This window comes from Typopeltis vanoorti, chromosome 3 (assembly GCF_054136105.1).
Source record: "Typopeltis vanoorti isolate ZY-2024b chromosome 3, IOZ_Tvanoo_1.0, whole genome shotgun sequence".
NCBI classification, from domain to species: Eukaryota; Metazoa; Arthropoda; class Arachnida; order Uropygi; family Thelyphonidae; genus Typopeltis; species Typopeltis vanoorti.
In genome coordinates this window covers 39,695,641-39,715,128 of record NC_143551.1, presented here as the reverse complement: position 1 = coordinate 39,715,128, position 19,488 = coordinate 39,695,641, and the positions used below count along the sequence as shown (strand labels likewise).

General features: G+C 35.6%; 1 protein-coding gene across 2 annotated transcripts in view; it reads right to left on the bottom strand.

Annotated features, from left to right (window-relative positions):
• LOC150108067 (multiple inositol polyphosphate phosphatase 1-like) overlaps positions 1-19,488 on the bottom strand; it is a 190,186-nt gene that overhangs the window by 40,514 nt on the left and 130,184 nt on the right. For both annotated transcript variants that reach the window (XM_090415573.1, XM_090415572.1), the window contains exon 7: positions 5,314-5,431. In XM_090415573.1, coding sequence (XP_090271699.1) covers positions 5,314-5,431 — 118 coding nt within the window. The remainder of the gene's footprint in view (positions 1-5,313; positions 5,432-19,488) is intronic.

Here is a 19,488-nt window from a genome sequence, read left to right as displayed (position 1 = left end):
TGACTACAGCTCCCGCAACATAAAAGAAGCTACAGTGGTAATTTGCTCACAAAGTACCCTGAACAGAAACCAAGAGATAATCCTATATGACATTTGGAAATCACTTATAAGATCGCTCCACACAGAGTTTAATTTTGCAGCTAACTATAGGGTACACCTGCTGAAAAATGACTTACCATCCACACTCCACGTATTTATATTGTATAACGGTTCCTATGCATTCGGTATAATTTTTTCAGTTTGTATTGATTCATAATCACAGCTTGTTGTTTTAAGTTTATAACTGTATGTTCATCAAACCCAGAAGTCACTAGTTAACATGCCGAAACTAGCAGGTTACTAGTTGTATCTAATTCCGACCAATAAAACCCAATTTCAGTTAACTTTTTCAATTGAGCTGTATTCTTAATCTAAGAGTCAGATGACTTGATGTGATGTCCTAAAAGACCAGCGAGATGTTTAACAAAGCATAAATCACAGGACTGATGACATCAATGATCAATCTCAGAAATAAGCCAGCTTTGTGTATCTTTGAAGCCATACAGTTGTGGAGAAATGGAACGTAATGATTTGAGTTTTCATAGTAAGTTTGGTAGCCAGTTTGGCATATTCTTGAGCAAATCACTTGTATTCTCATGGGTGGTCCAAGTAAGATTACAAGCTAGGGTTGAATATGTGAAGGAGTCAAAAGAGTGAAAAAGGATTTATTTTTCACTATAATTATCATTGTTCATAATGGCAGTGGAGTTTCCTTTGTCTACTTTTAAAATTGCGATAGGTCTATTCTTCCCAAAAGACAGAAGAGCTTTTCTTTTGGACATAATGATGATGTTAAGTTGGTATTGATAAAGAGGAGAATAGTAGTAATTTTGAGGCTTAAAGCATTGGTAGAATCAAATGAGATTTTTTATTTCTGTACAAAAAAAAAAAAAGTGTTAACTTCTACCCATGTAGAAGTTAACACTTTTTTTTTTTTTTTTTAGAATAAATTCTTCTGGATGTGTGAAGCACTGATCGGAAAGGTCAATAAAAAAGTTTATCTGAAGATAAGGAAATCTTTCTGTTTGATTGAGCAAATCATAAGAAGAAATCAATTTTTTTTTTCTTCATATGATTTGTGAACATTCAGGCTTTTTTGAAGCTGCAAAGCCTGTCAAAACTGGGGAAAGGAGTACACCAAGGCGACACCATATCTCCAAAGCTTTTTTTAATGCAACTCCATAGAGTGTTTATCTAACAATGAATTGGGAAGGAAAAGGAAATCAAAATTAATGAACACCATCTTATCTATCTATATTTTTCTGATGACATTGCTATTTTTATCAATACTCCACCTGAATTACAAAACATGATTCGGAAACCAGCACACGAAAGTAAAGGAAGTGGGAATGAATGTGAACTTGGAGAAGACTAAGTAATGTACAATAACTTCACATATAAATCACACATATATGTTGAGGATTAACTACATCTACCTGGGTCAAACGATTGCAAAAATGACAGCAGAATCCACAGAGAAATAGACATGTGAAACTGGTCTATTTCTCTGTGGTTATTCAGTGCAACCGTAATATCTTTAGGAGCACCCCACCCTTATGGCTAAAGAGAAAGGTGTTTAACTAGTGCATCCTACCAATTCTTACTTATGGATTAGAGAACTGGGTCCTTACCCAGAGAGAGACATCCAAAGGCTGGAGACACTCAGAGAAGCATGGAGAGATTCATGATAGAAATTACAAGAAGGAACAAGAAACAATAAGAGTAGAAGACATCATTATCCACATGAAAACCCTAAATGGTAGGCCATATTGCCAGATGATCTGAACTAGTTAAACACCTTTCTCTTTTAAACATAAGGGTAGAGTGCTCCTAAAGATATTATGGTTGCACAGAATAACTAATTGCACTCCATGCCAGTTTCACATGTTCTATTTCTCTGTAGATTCTGCCATCATTTGCAATCTTTTGACCCAAGTAGATGTAAGTTAATCCTCAACATATATATATATATCTGATTTATCTGTGTAAATTACTTAGTATTCTCCAAGTTCACTTCAGTCCCACGATCTGACCAACAATGGACTACAGAAATAATAAACTCCACCCCCCCCCCCCCCCCTAGAGACTGTAAATGACCAAGAATGACCATTTAGCTGATGGAGGGATGAAATCACAAAACACAGAGTGGCATGGCAACAAGCAGCCCAGGACAAGACTAAGTGGGGAAATCTTGGAAAGACCTTCATCCAGCAGTGGACAGAGAATGGTTGATAATGATGATTTACACAACACATATAACAGTGCTGATACCAATGGTAAATCATGTTGCTAATACTGTTCCAAGATCTATCTTGTCAGAAAGAACACTATGATGCAAATCAAGGCACATGGAGTCAAAGGATGCTCAGAAAGTTGGTATAGAAATATTGGCAGTAAAATATGGAAATGATTAACCACGAGTTCAAAGAGTCTACAGAGAAGGTCAGTAGCAGAACTAAGTAAACAGCTGCACATAAGCAAAACATGAGCCATGTCAATCAGTAGTGCAAATTACTAGTGTAAGGAACAACGTGACTGATTTATAGAGCACCGAAATTTTTATGATATGGAATGACAAATTATGATACACCTTTTTTTTTTAATTAAATAGGTACGTCTGGGTGAAGCAGATGCATAGGGAATGTCATGCCTAAAGGACCCCATCCCAACATGAGGTCTGGTGGCAGGAGTGTAATGGTCTGGAGGTGTTTTTCCTGGCATGGACTTGGACCTTTGATTGTAATGACTGGAAGGATGAATGCTGATGGGATATTCAACATTCCTGAATAACGTGTCAATTCTCATTGCAACAATTTTATGGAAAAGATCCACATACCTTTCAGCATGATACTGCACCATGTCATAATGCACGTACTACAGCTTGAAGAGAATAATATGGAAAAACTTGATTGGCCTATACAGAGTTCTGGTCTCGACCCAACAGAACATCCTTGAGACAAGCTAGAATGTCAGGTGCAAGCTAAACTAGTGCATCTAACAACAGTACATGGAGGGGTGGTCATATTGAAGGAAGATATGTGTTTTGCAAAGTTTAGATGATAGACAGAGAAAAGAGGGGACATGATAAAAACTTATAAGTTATTAAAAGGATCTGAGAGCTGGGTTAGAAATAAAACACTTCACCAAAGACTAGAGACAATAGATATCAGAGTCCTGAGAAAGATTAGGGGCATGAACAGATGGCATCAATGACAATATCATATTAAAAACGAGAATATTAGGAAAGAACCTGACATTATTAGCAGAGTTAATCTCAGGTGGTATGGTCACTTAAACAGAATGGGAGAGGAAAGATTAGCAAAACAAGTGTTCTCTACCAGGCTGGCAGGAAAAAGACCCAGAGGAAGACCATGAAAAAAGTACCTTAGAAGACAGAAATATAAGATCTGATAATGTTGGAGTCTGGACAGATAACAGATTGATTTGGAGGAAAATTGTAGATAGGAAGTTAGTAATGATGTAAATTTTTCATGTAGTACTATCATATCCTGTACACCCCTTGAAGGTATATGTCATGAATTTGATGATGATGAAGGGTTCTACAAGACTGATGGTCCAAAAAAAAAAAAAAAGTACCTGACTCATTATCACAAAGGTCAGTTTTTCTAGCCAAATACTGTATCTCTGACTACCACAAATGGGGCATAAGGTTTGAATCCTACCATGAATGCTGTGAATATCATTTAGCTGATAGATAAATTTCATTTCCCAGGGTGAGACCTATTTATTGGATGCCTAAAGAGTGGCTTGATAAAGTACCATGTTTGATCTCTAGAGCTGAGCTTCTGGATTAGCTAACTTTTAATCTATTCACATTATTAATGTGCTACAGGTTTCCTACAGCTTGCAACAGGCCTGTGGAATGCTCCCTACAAAGATAGATTGAAGATATGTGGATTGCAAAAAATCCTAAGAAAATATGACATCACAACTACTCACAAACCACATAAGAAATTGGCATCTCTTACAAAGAACAGCCACTTCCCCTACCTACCTGGAGTATACCAGGCCCCTTAGAGGCAGGACAGCCAATATCAGGATATCTGAACATAAGGACTACGTTCGGTTCCATCAATACAGCTACTCAGGACTTGCTGACCATGCACTGGACACCTACCACAGAATACGATGGAAGAAGGCCACTTTATTATGCCACAGCAAGTACAAGTATGAAAGATTATTCCTTGAATCAGCCTCAGCTCTGAAAAACTTCCCAAACCTCAACAAATTTGGGTGCATAAGACTGCCCCAAATTTGGGAAGCTTACATTCTAAGATCATCAGCCCAACGGCCACGACAACCCAATTTAAGCTGCTAAGGGACACTTTTTTAGGACTCTAGGACCAACTTCAGTTGCCTTTCTTCAACCTCATTTGCTTAGTGTGAGTGCCTGTGTGCACATATCATTGTTTTTGTGATCCCTAAAGATGACAATGTAATATTGCCAAGATTTAGGTAATTATTAATTAATATTTTTATAATGAATAATTTAGTTTATGTTGTCATTTCCTAAAAAATTAGAAGTATATCTACAAGAATTAGCAAAGTTTAGTTGATAAGCAAAAAAAGAGGGGACATGATAGGAACTTATAAGTTATTAAAAGGATTCTATAAGATTGATGCAAAAGAAATTTTTTTTTAATATGTGATAAATAGAGAGAGAACTGAGAGAGAGGGGTCACCCCCTAGAAATTGTGTAAAGGTGTGCAGACTAGATTTTTTGCTTGGAGAGTGGTAAATGAGTGGAATGGATTATGATAATTTGTTGGGAGTGGCTTGACAATAAATGAGTTTAAGGAGAGGTGTGATAGGTATTGTTTATAAAGGTTAGTGTGGGTCTCCCACAACAAGTCTTCTGACTCAATGGAGATACCCATATAATAATATGAGGTATGTGCAATTTAGGTTTCTCTGAATGCTGTCTAAATGCCAATTTCAACACAGAGGGTATATGTGTGTGTGTGTGTATATATATATATATATATATATATATATAAAACCTTGGGATAATGAATATTTACAACTTCAACCCAGTGCCAAATTTGAAACATAATTTAGTCATCAATATCGTACTATCTGTTCAAAAGCAGTATGATGGTTTTTGAATTCTCCCCACTGCACAATTAAGTACTTAACTTGTTTAAATGAGTTCTCTATAAAGTTATGCCATATCATGTTATATTAAACCTTTCTAGAAATAAAAGAAAATCAAAATTTATCATTTAAAAAAAAGAACAGTATATCAAACCTTACTTTTTGTTACATTAATTCCTAGTCTCTGGGCAATTCCATTTAAAACAGAATGAATGAATGATCCATTTTCAAATTTCTGATACTCTACAACAGGTTCCTTCTTTCCACCACAGCCTTTCTATATATATATACATATATAGAAATAAGTATATGCATAAAATAATTAATTAAAATATATGAATAAATATTTTATTATTGAAATAATAAAAATAATTTTAATTAAGATTTAAATTAAATCTTAAAATATTTTTTAAAAAAATTAAAAATAAAAAACTAAAATTTTAAATTAAGAATTCAAATTTTTGGAAATCTTAGTGTAGCTTCTGATCAACAGGAAATAGCAAAGCTCATTTCAGTTGTGGAGCATTCCAACCTGTGGACTTAAAATTAAGTTTTACTAATTTAAAAAAATTATATCAGGAGTATTGCATTATGCACTTCAACTGGAAGCCAGAGTTCAATTCCTGTCATGATGAGAGGAATCTTTATATGACCTTTTTCAACTGAAGGTGAGTTAGCTGATCTCATACAGACAAATTGGCCACTTGAACATATGCAATTTACAGGAAAAAATACTGTTGTTGTTGGTAATGGGCAGCAGATGGCATTGACGGTTGTATATAGTAGGAAAGTTAAGAAGTAGGGGAGAGAGTGAGATGTGTGTAGCAGGAGTGCAGTACCCTCCCATGATGAGTCCTTGGAGGTGTAACATAATAACAATTAATTTCACAAACTTCAGTATGAATTTTTCAATATAGGGATGACATAGCACACTGAGTACTGAACTTGATGACTGAGCCAAAATAGTATGAGATTGGAAAATGTTGAAGGTGAACATCCAACCACTAAGCGAACATAGAAATATACTGTATAGCAAATTGCAGAAATAAAAACATAATGAAGATAATAAAAATGATGGATTTTAAAAAGGTTAAGACTCAAAATTAAAAACCTGTAATATACACAGAAAGTCAGTAATATGAATGACAATATGCTCAATAGTTCATTTTATTCGTCAATAGAGAACTCCATCAAAATGGCCAGTTGTTAAAAATATTAATATTGGGTGAGAATCTGGAATACATGGACTATATCTGAAGATAGAAGGGAGCTGATTGCCTAGGGATGGATTACATATGAACACAGAAGGATGTTGAAAGTTTTTTTTCACTTGGTTATACTACAAATTAAAGATGTCAAGAAATTATATTCTTGGTTTAATCCTTTATCCAAGTGTAAGCAAGGAACATGTAAAGTAGCTTCATGACTGGAGTAGTTATATATAAAGACTAAGGACTTCATATCAATTGCCTTAATATCCCATAATGCAAAGCACACACCTTTTGGATGTGTATAATGCTATTCATTATGGGAAGGGCCTTAGCCTCTATATATACATAAGTAGTCTAGTCATGAAGATACTCGGTGGTTAGCTATGGAAATTTTAACAAAGGGCTTGCATCATTGAGCAAAAAATAGGCCGTATTTCACACAAAAACTTTTATTAATACAGCTTGTGTATAAATGCCAATCAAAAAGTATGAGGGGACAATCACCCTATCATTTTTAAACAAATATTTCATGATCTAAACATGAAATATTTGCACACAATCATCTGTGTTAATTTATCTTATATAAGAAAAACATTTTTTAACTATCAAAATATAACACGAATAAAATCTTTTATAATCGCACATATGCAATAGTCTGCAATTTTTATAAACAAAATTAATTTCTTTTGTTTGCAATAGAAGTTTTTATGACAAACAATCTATAAATAATAAATAAATATTATCTAAACACGATAATATTGAAATACGTTATATTTCTCTTTTGTTTTTATACTTCAAGTGATAATCAACGGTACCAATCAAGGGGCATTATTTTATAGTCCTATTTATTTATATGTTATTACCAACAGTGAATTCTTATTTGTAAAATGGCAGTAACTATAATATTTTATTTAATAAAATCACTTTCAAGACGATGAGACGATTTTACATGAAAAAATAAATAATAAATCTCTGTCTGGTGCACATTTAACCAGAAAAAAATCACTCCTTTACAGGTTAACATTTACAAACAATTACTTGAAGGAAATACTTATGACAACAGCTGCCACACCTTATTTCCTTCCTCCTTCATGTCTTGTGTTCGTCTAGGAGGATCTAGAGCCAAGTGATGATTTTCTAGAAAAGATCTGACATAGGGATTCAGATTAAATTCATTCAAGGGTTTCCCATTTATACATATTGTCATTAAATCCGAAACATGCTTTAATAGTGAGAGATCTCGTCATTACAATATTATTCATCACACTAAAAGCTCATTCGGCTTCAGCGCTGCAAACTGCAATTGTTGCCATAATCACTTTGGCATTTTTCACCATGCTGGGAATTTCATTTTGTAACTTTCCAGTCAAAGCCATTTCCACTAAATCTCTAAAATCATTAATTTCACATTTTAATTTCACATTTCAAAATAAAATTTAAAGATCTTATTCTCTTTTCTCCTTCTAACCATGGACATGTAACTTCTTCCATATTCCGTGTTTCAGGATAACATACATTTAAAATATTTTTCAGTTCTTCATCTTCCAAATCCTCATAATTTTCATTTTTAAGTTTAAAATTACTTTGTTGCATTAATTTATCCTTTAAAGATATTATAAGAGAGTTTAGTAATGTTTCTCGCAGTAGTTTGTGAAATCTGATTTCGCTTTCAATTGCTATTCCTTCACATTTTGATTTTAACATGGTATCAATTTTAGATTCATAAGAATCTACAGAATTTTTAAAATCATTAATTGCATTAATTGTTCGCATAATTAAGGAGTTAGCTCTTATAATACTTATATTGTGAGTAATAATACTTATACTGTCTCAGAGGAGGCCTAATAAAGAGGGACTGAAGCAAGCAGCAAGGGTCCCAGTTCCAGAATTGCTGTCAGAGAGGAGGCTGCCCAGTCCAGAGTCGCCATCAGAGAGACAGAGAGGCCCAGGCAGCCTCTCTGTCAGAGAGACAGAGAGGCTGCCTGGATCCACGTTGCTTGAGAGAGGAATTTCCCACTTCCAGAAAGGAGCTTCTCGGTTCGAGACGTCGCTAGAGAGAGACTACTTCTAGGCCGCAGACAAGGTTTCAAATTGCCGAAAGGAAGAGTTCCAATTGCCAGAGAAAAGTTTCCAGGCCAGAGAGGAATCCAGTTAACAGCAGTTCTAGCTGTTGAAACGGGAGAAAAAGAAGGCAGTCGTCCAGGCATTTTTGGCAAGCCCAAGCAGAGAAAAGGCAAGGCAAATTTCCTGAAGTACCTTCGTTCGTAAGTTTTTCTTTTCGCCGAGGGAGAGTAACCTTTTGCTGGAGCTGAATGAGCCCACAATCCACTACATTCCTGATGAGATGCAGCCAAGCCAAAATTTCCTGAAGAAGATCAGAGACTAAAGAATTGCCATAGAACTTTTAGTGAAAGACTTTTGACTGAATGTGAGATACAGAGCCTTTGTAAGTTCAAAACTTTTATATAATTCTTGTTATAGTTGATACAAGAAAGACTTCTAAGATATATGTTTAATAGTGTTAAGAAATGTCCATAAGAGAATCAAATGGCATGTTAGAGGTTGATATCAAATATGTAAAGATAACTTAACACAGATTTAGGTAACCTCTTTACGAGTAAGCTTAGAGATTAATAAGTAAAAATTTGTAAACTGAGAGTAGGTAACCTTATGTGTTAAAGAAAGTATTTAATGTTGAGGAAAGACGGTTCCAATTTTTGCTAAAGTTTTTATAGATGGATAGAGAAAGCAATCTCCCTAATGTTAAAATTGTGTATATTTCATAGTAATGTAAATAATTGTCATTTGACTTTCTTGTTAAAAGAGTGCTGCCTGTTTGTTTATTTACAACTGCACTGTTTCTAAAATAAATCAGACATGTTGAGTGGGAATCTAAGTGAGTTTTCCAAAGTGTGAAATTAAGAAAAATGGACCACGACTGTTTGTGAAAGTTTTAATGTAGGAATTTGTGTTAGAGAAAGAGAGAGAAATCTACCAGCTGTATGTTTGAGTTCTTTTTGCTAATCAAAGATATTAGTGGCGCAGTCTCATTTTAAATAAATTTTCTAATATCTTTGGCATAAGACTCGTAATGCGAAAGGTAGATAAACATAGCACGTAATAAGATAAACGAGAGATTCTGAGAGAGAGAAATCGCGCACAGCAAATTAGAATAACGGAGAATAAAGTATAGAGTAAAAGACATCACAAATAATTAATAGAAATTACAAGTATACAAAGTTAAATAATAATAAAAGTTTACCATGTCGCAGTAATGACTGGATAGCAAAAGTAGACGTATAACAAAAGCATATCGTATGCATTTCGTTTAATTTGAGGATAATCATGAGTGTATCAAAGAAATCGAAGACGTATCATTTTCACAAAGCATGGGAAACGAATTTTTTCTTTAATGGTAAATGGAAAGTGTTGTTATTTGATTTGTAATTCATCTGTAGCAATTCCGAAAAAAAGGTAATATTGAGAGACATTTTCGATAACTACATGCAAAATATGATGAAGATTTTCCCAAAAATTCCAAAATGCGTAAATCAAAAATTATAAATTTAAAGGCAGGACTTTCTGGACAACAAAATATGATTTTGAAAGTAATAAATAAACCAATGTCAGTGCATCTTTGAAAGTGTGTCATTAATTAGCAAAAGCAAAAAAAAAAAAGCCTTTTACTGATGGAGAGTTAATAAAAGAATCGTTTCTTGCAGCAGCAGAATCTTTATTTTCTGATTTTAAAAATAAAAATGAAATCATTTCAAATATTAAAGATTTACAACTTTCCAGAACAATGGTTATGAGAAGAGTTGAAATTTTAAGTGCCGATCTGAATACTCAGTTAATGTCAGACATTCACCAGTGTGTGTTGCATTTTCATTACAATTTGATGAATCAAACGACTTCACTGATATTGCTCAGTTAATGGTATTTATTTGCATGGTATTTCAAGATTATTCAAGTAATAATAACTAATATTTAAGGAATTGACAGCGTATACTGGAAATATAGATTAAATAAACTTTAATATACACTTTCCGATATTTCGGCGAACGTTACGTTGCCATCTTCTTGGGAACTTACTTAAAAGACACGTGCACACAAGTACTAATACAACAAATGAGACTGAGGCTAGGACGCTAGCGTTTTCCTAAAGTCCTGATGGTGCCCCCTGGCGGGCTATATTGTAGTTCTTGGCCTTTGGGCTGAAGTTCTTTTGATAAAAGTTTCCCAAATTTGGGGCAGTTTCATGCATCCAAATTTGTTGAGGTTTGGCATGTTCCAAAGGGCCGAGGCTGATTCCATGAATAGTCTTTCATACTTGAACTTGCTGCGGTGTATTACTGTGGCTTTCTTCCATCTTATTCTGTGGCGAGTATCCAGAGCGTGGTCTGCAAGCCCAGAGTGGCTGTACTGGTGAAATCGGATGTAATCCTTGTGTTCTGAGATTCTGATATTTGCTGTCCTGCCTGTTTGGCCAAAGTAGGACAGTTTACAGCTGCAAGGGACCTGGTATACACCAGGTAGGTCTAGGGGAAGTGGTTGGTCTTTGGTAGAGCGGATAAGGGATGCCAGTTTTTTATGTGGTCTGTAACAAGTGGTCAAGTCATGTTTTTTTAAGATTTTATTGATTTTTTCTGAGGTGCCTCTGATGTAGGGAATAGTGATGGATTTAGAGTAATCTTTTTTGTGAGAGGGAGGGGGTGGTGGGTTGTGGATAACTGGGTTAAGTATTTTTGGGATTTTTTGGAGGGGGTAGCCGTTGGCTGAGAAAGTGTCACGGATGTGATTTAGTTCAGAGGTTAGGGCTTGATCATTGGAACAGATTATTTTTGCCCTGTTGAATAATGTTTTAATAACTCCATATTGTTGTGAGGGGGGTGGTGGGATTGTTGGTGAATGTATCTGCCTGTATGGGTGGGTTTTCTATAAACTGAGAAAACCAAGGTTCCATCAGGTTGGCAGGTGACTAGTGTGTCTAGGAAGGGGAGGTTATTGTTTTCCTCTTTTTCCAGGGTGAATTTGATTCTAGGGTGTTGGTTGTTCAAGTGTGTTAGGAAGGAGAGGAGTGAATCCGGGCCATGTGGCCAAATAGCGAAAACATCATCAACATAGCGAAGCCACATGGTAGGTTTTTGTGGGGCTGAGTTTAAGGCTTTCTCTTCAAACATCTCCATGAAAAAGTTGGCCAAGGGTGGGGAAAGTGGTGAACCCATGGCTGTCCCCTCTATCTGTTTGTAGAATTTTTCCTGCCAAACGAAATAGCCTGAGTTCATTGTAAACTGAAAAAGGTTTAAACTGAAATTGTTTCAGTAAACTGAAATATCCAAGCGTAAGTGACCACTTGCCGTGGTGTGGCACTACCAAGTGGTCACTTACGCTGACAGTTCGTCGGCATGAAACGTTACGGATCGTAGTGTTCGATCTTAGTTTCGCTCACTGGCTGAAAAACAATAAGGGATTTTTATCCCCTTAACTTATATCAATATCAACCACGCCAGAAAAAAATAGCCTTTTGGCTTTTCATCTTAGTTATACTTTGTTATAATGTAATATAGTGACACACCTTTCGGTCAATCGTATAGCAAAAGTATGTAAGTTTTCTTCACTTAAATTCTGATATTAACTAGGTCTAGCTACTCACTGATGAGACCTCAAAAAAAAAGGTTGAAACCGGTCTGGGTAGTGACCTCTCCTCATAATGTAAAATAGTACTACATCTCTTAAGAGCTGTGTTTTACATTATGAGAAAATATCAAGAACAGTGAGGAAGCTTGCTTCACCTTTGCAATGAGTTGCCGTGGTGTGGCACTACCAAGTGGTCACTTACGCTTGGATACGCTGACAGTTCATCGGCATGAAACGTTACGGACCGTAGTGTTCGATCTTAGTTTCGCTCACTGGCTGAAAAACAATAAGGGATTTTTATCCCCTTAACTTATATCAATATCAACCACGCCAGAAAAAAATAGCCTTTTGGCTTTTCATCTTAGTTATACTTTGTTATAATGTAATATAGTGACACACCTTTCGGTCAATCGTATAGCAAAAGTATGTAAGTTTTCTTCACTTAAATTCTGATATTAACTAGGTCTAGCTACTCACTGATGAGACCTCAAAAAAAAAGGTTGAAACCGGTCTGGGTAGTGACCTCTCCTCATAATGTAAAATAGTACTACATCTCTTAAGAGCTGTGTTTTACATTATGAGAAAATATCAAGAACAGTGAGGAAGCTTGCTTCACCTTTGCAACGAGTTGCCGTGGTGTGGCACTACCAAGTGGTCACTTAGCTTGGATACGCTGACAGTTCGTCGGCATGAAACGTTACGGATCGTAGTGTTCGATCTTAGTTTCGCTCACTGGCTGAAAAACAATAAGGGATTTTTATCCCCTTAACTTATATCAATATCAACCACGCCAGAAAAAAATAGCCTTTTGGCTTTTCATCTTAAATACACTGTCATCTTTTTTGATTTCACAAACGCATTTGATAGGATGCCACATGACAAGTTAGTTTTTAAGGGTTTGTATATCAGGTTACTGGACTGGATTGGTAACTGGCTTTCTGATAGCTATCAGAGAATTGTAAATTGTATATAAAGTGGAACATTATCAGCAAGTAGGAAGGTAACAAGTGGAGTTCCACAGAGTTTAGTGGTAGGACTATTAACTGTTCAAACTTGATGTCACGATATTGTCACAGAATTACAGGAAAATATTCAGCTGTTTGCAGATGATGTGAAGATTGGGAGAGTTATTAGTAATAGTAATGATATTCTGGTACTTCAAGAGGATCTGAATAAGATGGATAAATGAGCAAGTTAATGGGGATATCAACTGAATGCAAACTAAATGTAAGGTTTGAAATTTGGGATCCAGAAATGAGACACTTAGTGGTGTTATACTGGAAGAAGCAAGGGATCTTAGCGTGATTGTAGATAGAAATTTGAAGTTCAGAGGATATATTGCAAAGGTTGTAAAGATATGTCAGCAGAATTGCTGCAATATTGAGGACATTGACTGTGAGAAATAAAAGGGTGGTGGTCCCATTGAAGCTTTGAAAACAATCTGGATTTTGCTGCTCAGATCTGGTCACTGGGATTTGAAGGGGATGAAATAACCTTGGAGAGGACCTAGAGATGGATAACAAAAATGTTGGTTATGTCTGTTATTATCAGTTTGATATTGTATGATATTAGTAAGATTCTCCGTGATGGTCAGCATGGGTTTGTTAAGGGAAGGCTATTAGAAATCTACTTATATTACAACAGAGTAACAAAGGTACTGGCATGTCTGGACAATTCATCGCAGGGAAAATTCATCACAGAAAAATTCATCGTGCAAACTATTGATTGCTAAAAAAATTCGCTGAAAATATTATTCGCTAAAAAATTGAAATGATATTGCATTGATACCGATATATGAAAAGTAAATGCAGTGCAAGATAAATTTCATAAAATATAATTTTATTATGTATCTATGTATTAGTCTGTGCAGTTAGCCGAGTGGCTGGTTGCTTCACAACCATATTGTCCTGGGTTCGATTTCTGTCGCTGATATGAGAAGCTTAGGATCTTTCTCAGACATAGCCAAGTTAGTCAGTCTTGGGCGAGGACTGCGGGATTTTTCTCCCCAGATCATATGAGATTTTTCCTTCCGCAAGCAGGCAAACCGGCCTTAAGAACGTAATGCTTCTACTAGTGGTGGCCGGTGAAAATTTTAAGTGGGGGTGCTGCATATACAAAATAAAATTTAAAAAAATGTTTAAATAATTTCTTTTTTTCCTAATCAGTAACCAATTTATTAATAAATAAATTTACATCTTAAAAAATTGCTTTATTAAAAATATTTCGTCCTCACCACGAACAAACACCAATAATAAAAGTTTTGTATCTCACAGAAATAATGTGCGCAAGCATACGATACACTGCCCAACCAAGCAGTGTCGGAATGACTTGTAACGTGCAATCACAAGTGCAAACGAATATCGGCAAGTCTGGTTGTGATTGGTCGAGCATAGCACCAACACTAATAGATATTAGTGTTGGGGTAGCACCAACACTAATAGATGAGGTTTAAATCATTGAAAGAATCCTTGATAATAATAACCTCTCCCCTTTTAAATAATAAACTCAATACTTTCTTCCATATGCCTATCTGTTCATATTCTGCAAATGATCTTACAATCTGCTCCCCTTCCATTCTTCCACTGCTCATGTGGGACATTGAAGAGAACATATATATGGAAGCGATCACTTTCCTGTTCTTTGCAGAATATCTTCACAGAAACCACCCACAAGGATACCTATATGGAAAATGGACCCAGGCTGACTGGAACATTTTTTCTCATCTTGCAAAATTAAATGCTGATACTGTCAGTCAAACACCTATCAGTTAAGTGGTAAAGTATATAACAGAGTGCATTATCAGGCAGCAACAGCCTCCATCCTGAAAACATCATCTCAGTTTCCACTCTATCCAAAGCCTTGGTGGAATCCAGAATGTCAGATAGCCAAGAAAGATCAACACAGGGGTATATTTCGTAGATACCTCACCACATCAAACTTTATAGCTTTTAAGCATGCTTAAGCCAAAGCACGTTATGTGAGACATCAGTTCAAAAACAATTATGGATTCAATTTACTTCAATTAATCAAATGACCAGTCCAAAAATTGTATGGGATAAAATCTTGAAAATGAAAGGCAGATATAGAACACATTGTTTGTCTATCCTAGACCATAATGGAAGCATTACTGCTGATCCCAAAGCTATTGCAGACAACACTATGGGAGAATATTTTGCCAGAATCTCAGCAACAGCTTCATATCCTCCTGAATTTTTAATACTGAAAGAGCAGCAAGAGAAACAAAGATGATGTAAATTTTTTTATCAATGTTCTTGAGACATACAATTCAGCCATTTCTTAAGGAGGAACTAAAAAGAGCTCTCCTACTATCTCAACTTACTGTAGTAGGGTCTGATGACATCCATTACGAAATGATAAAACATCTACCATCATCTTCTATGGATCTACTTCTCTTATTATACAATAGAATACTTGCAGAGGAAGCGTTTCCAAATTCTTTGTATAAGTTAAATGTCATTGCTATCCCAAAAACAGGAAAAGATACAACACAAGCAAATTATTTATATTGACCAATTGCTTGGATCAGCTGTCTTTGTAAGATACTAGAGAAAATGGTTATTGCCAGACTTCTCTGGTATTTAGAAAACAACAATCTTCTCTTCAACAATACAAAGAGAAGGTATTTAGAAAGCAACAATACACAATGTGGGTTCCATAGACATCGTTCAACTTTAGACCATTTGGTTCGTTTAGAAACTTGTATAAAAGATGCATTTCTGAAGCAAGAACACCTTGTTTCAGTTTTTTATGGCACATTAAAAGATCTCCATAGCCTGGGTCTCAAAGGACACTTTCCTGTATTTATTAAAAACTTTCTGTCCAGGCGAACTTTCAAAGTCAGAGTAGGAAATACGCTATCTCAACCATATCATCAAGAACAGGGTGTTCCCTAAGGCTCTGTCTTAAGTGTGACAGTTTTTGCTGTTAAAATTAACTCAATCACCGAACAGCTTCCTCCCACTGTAGACAATGCTCTATATGTTAATGACTTCACAATTTACTGTCACTCTCATAACATGAAGGTAATTGGAAGACAACTTTAGCAAACAATTAATCATGTTTCTCTGTGGGCGTTGAACTTCCTTCACACTATCATATACTGAATGGGCTGCTGATCGAGCTTCATTGCTCCATCTTTATGTTGCACTTACACGTTCACAGCTGGATTATGGGTCTCAAGTCAATGGTTCTGCAAGACAGAGTAACCTGCGATGGTTGGATTCCATCCATCATCAGGGTATACGGATAGCTATTGGTGCCTTTTGCACATCATCCACTCAAACAGTCTTTATGTTGAAGCAAATGAACTGAGGCTATCACTTCAACGGAAACAGATGTCTCTTAATTATGCCCTAAAGATAAAATCTCTCCTAGATCATCCTACATGGACTAGTGTTTATTTTAGACAAATTATGGACTCTACAACCATGTTATAAATAACTATTTTAATTTCCCGACATTTCAACCTTCATATTAAAGTCATCATCTGGAGTATACGCATATATACAGAGACAAGCTGAATTACATTTCACACAGTATGCTAAAGAGACAATGATTTGATCAATATTCTACTGACATGACCACTAGTGAAAATAGAATAAAATAAAATAAAATAAAAAATAAATAATAAATCAATTAATTACTTAATTTAAAAAAAAACTACATCAAGGCTATATTCTATTTAAGATAACATCAGAGAAACATTCTTTCGTATACATAGTTTTCTTACAGTAACAATGAGGTCCTAATTTAACATGACAATTGTTATATCAGATTTAAGATTCTGGATTAACAATGGTCTTATATAGTTAACTCTTAGGGAGAAAGGTTAAATGGGTAGAATATGTGCCTTCCATATTCTTGGGATTTTTAGACCATCATTATTGTTAAAATTAGGGTGGTTGATAAAAATCTCACAGGCTTCCTTAAATTTACATTCATACCATGTTTTGGTGTGATGTAAACAACAGGTACTTTTCCAGTCAATTCTATGTAAAGTGTTCAGGGCATGATCAGAAAGGCCAGCTTCACTTCACCATAGTTATATTAACGTGTCGTTTATGTTCCTTTTGTCTGATAAGAATTGTGCATCCTATTTCCCCTATATAATGTAGATTACAGGTGCAATAAATACGGTATACTCCAGGGTGGGCCAGCAGAGGGAGTGGATCTTTGGATAAGTTGAGTAAGCTCTTTAATTTTGCAGAGGGTTTAAAGGTGGCTTTAAGGTTGTATTTCTGTAGTATTCTGTTTATTTTATCTGATGTCCCTTTAATGTATGGAATGGTTACAGTTTTATTGTAGTCTAGTTTATCTTTGTTTTTAAGTGAGGTCTTATAGAAATTTTGTTGATAGTATTCTGGCTGTAACCATTTTTTAGGAAAGTATTGCTGATAACTTTAAATTCATCTTTAAGTTCTTTAAATGTTTGTTCATTGGGGCAAATCTTCAAAGCCCTGTTTTTTAGAGTATTAATGACACCTAGTTTTTGTGTTGGTGGTAGTAGGAGTTTATGTGCATGTATACTGGCCAGTATGTGTCAGTTTCTGGTAAACAGTGAAGGAAAGACTGCCAGAAGAAAGATGTGTGACAAGTGTATCTAGAAACGGAAGTGTGTTCTACTTTTCAATCTCTATTGTAAACTGTATGCGTTTGTGTTGTTTGTTTAGATGGCTGAGGAAAGTGTAACTAAGCCAGACTTTGGTTTTTAAAGGAGAGGAATCTAGAGCACTTTGCTCAAAATATAAAAGTTAGCAATAGGGGGGGGGATAATGGTAAGCCTGGGGCTATGCCTTCTTTTTGTAGGTAGAAAGCATGTTGTCACACAAAATAACCAGAACATAATACATGCGCCATGATATCAGGAGGGAATTTGTCCTGTAAAAGAAAGATTGTGTCATTGACTGGGAAGACATTTGTGAAGAGGGCAGAGGCATCAAAACTGACTAATAAATCATCTTTTTCCAATGTAATGTCTTTGACTATGTTTATAAAGTGTTGTGTGTTTTTAATATAGGAGGGGGAATGACCTAAAAACTCCTTGAGTGTTGACGCTAATTTCTTGGCTAGGTGATAATTAGGACTGTCTACATGGACTAATGCCATTTCTCTGCATTGGAAGACTTAATATCACACACTTCAAACTGCTAAACATCCTTTTGGTATGCGTGTTAAAGAGACTATGCAAGCTGTTGATATGAATGTTGACAACATTGCCTACACTAAACATAACAGCATCCCACCATGGCAGGTTTGCACTCCACCCTGCAACCTCTCACTTTGCCAACTACAGAAGTCTCATACTCCATCACCTGTCTACTTGCAATTGTTTAATGCACACAGAGCAGCACACTCTGATTTCTTGCCCATCTATACTGATGGTTCAGGAACTAATGCCTCTGTTGGCTGTGCTGCTATGTTTCCTGACATTATTATCTCCAACCAGATCCCACCTGATTGTAGCAATTATACAGCAGCGTTACATACAGTGGTGAGCTATAAGAGGCTCGTGGGGGTTCGCGTGAGCCCTTTATTAATTTTTTCTAAAATTTGCGAGCCCCTTGTTCTTGTTTAATAATCTTGTAGAACTAGAAAATACCACCGCAGAATGTATACATGCTACTATAATTGCTACTTTAAATTATAGTAGCATGTATACATTCATATGGAAAATCATCTCATGATTTTTCATATGGAAAATCATCTCATTGCATTTTGTTCTGATGGAGCTAGTGTAATGTTAGGAAACAAATCAGGTGTTGCAATCAAACTTCTACATTATATGCTTTTTATCATCAATTACCAAAAAATCAACGAGAATTAAATACGATTGCAAAAGACCATGGTATCGAAATTTTAAAGATCGACTGTGTGTTTGGACCACAATGGACAGCTTGCAGTTTACAAACGGCTCTTGTTGTGTGGACAAATTACCCAGCTTTATGCAAGCATTTTGCAAATGATTAATATGAGAGCTTTTAAAACCAACTTCTCAATTTGGAATTTTTAAAAGATCTAGCATTAATGATTGATATCCTACAGGAATTATCATATCTGTCAGAAGCTCTACAAAGTCACAATATAAGGGCTAAGTTAGCCCCTTTTTATCTTCTTTTCTCGATGATACGAGCCCTTTGTTAAAATTTCCATAGCTCACCACTAGTTACATACCGTTCAGCTTGAAATTGTGCATATAAAAGAAAACCGCTACCAAAGTGTATAATTTATACAGACTCACTGAGCTCTTTACAGGCCAGCTCCTCAACCTATGTATAATCCACATCCAGGACTTTATGAGGTGTTACACCTGTTTTACAAAATGAAAATCCTTAATTTCGATGTTGAGTTGTGCTGAATTGCCAGCCACATTGGAATTAAAGGAAATGAGGCTGCAGATGGTAAATCAGCTCATACTTATCCTCGTACTGTTTGACAGTACCATACAAAGACTACAGACAGCTTATAA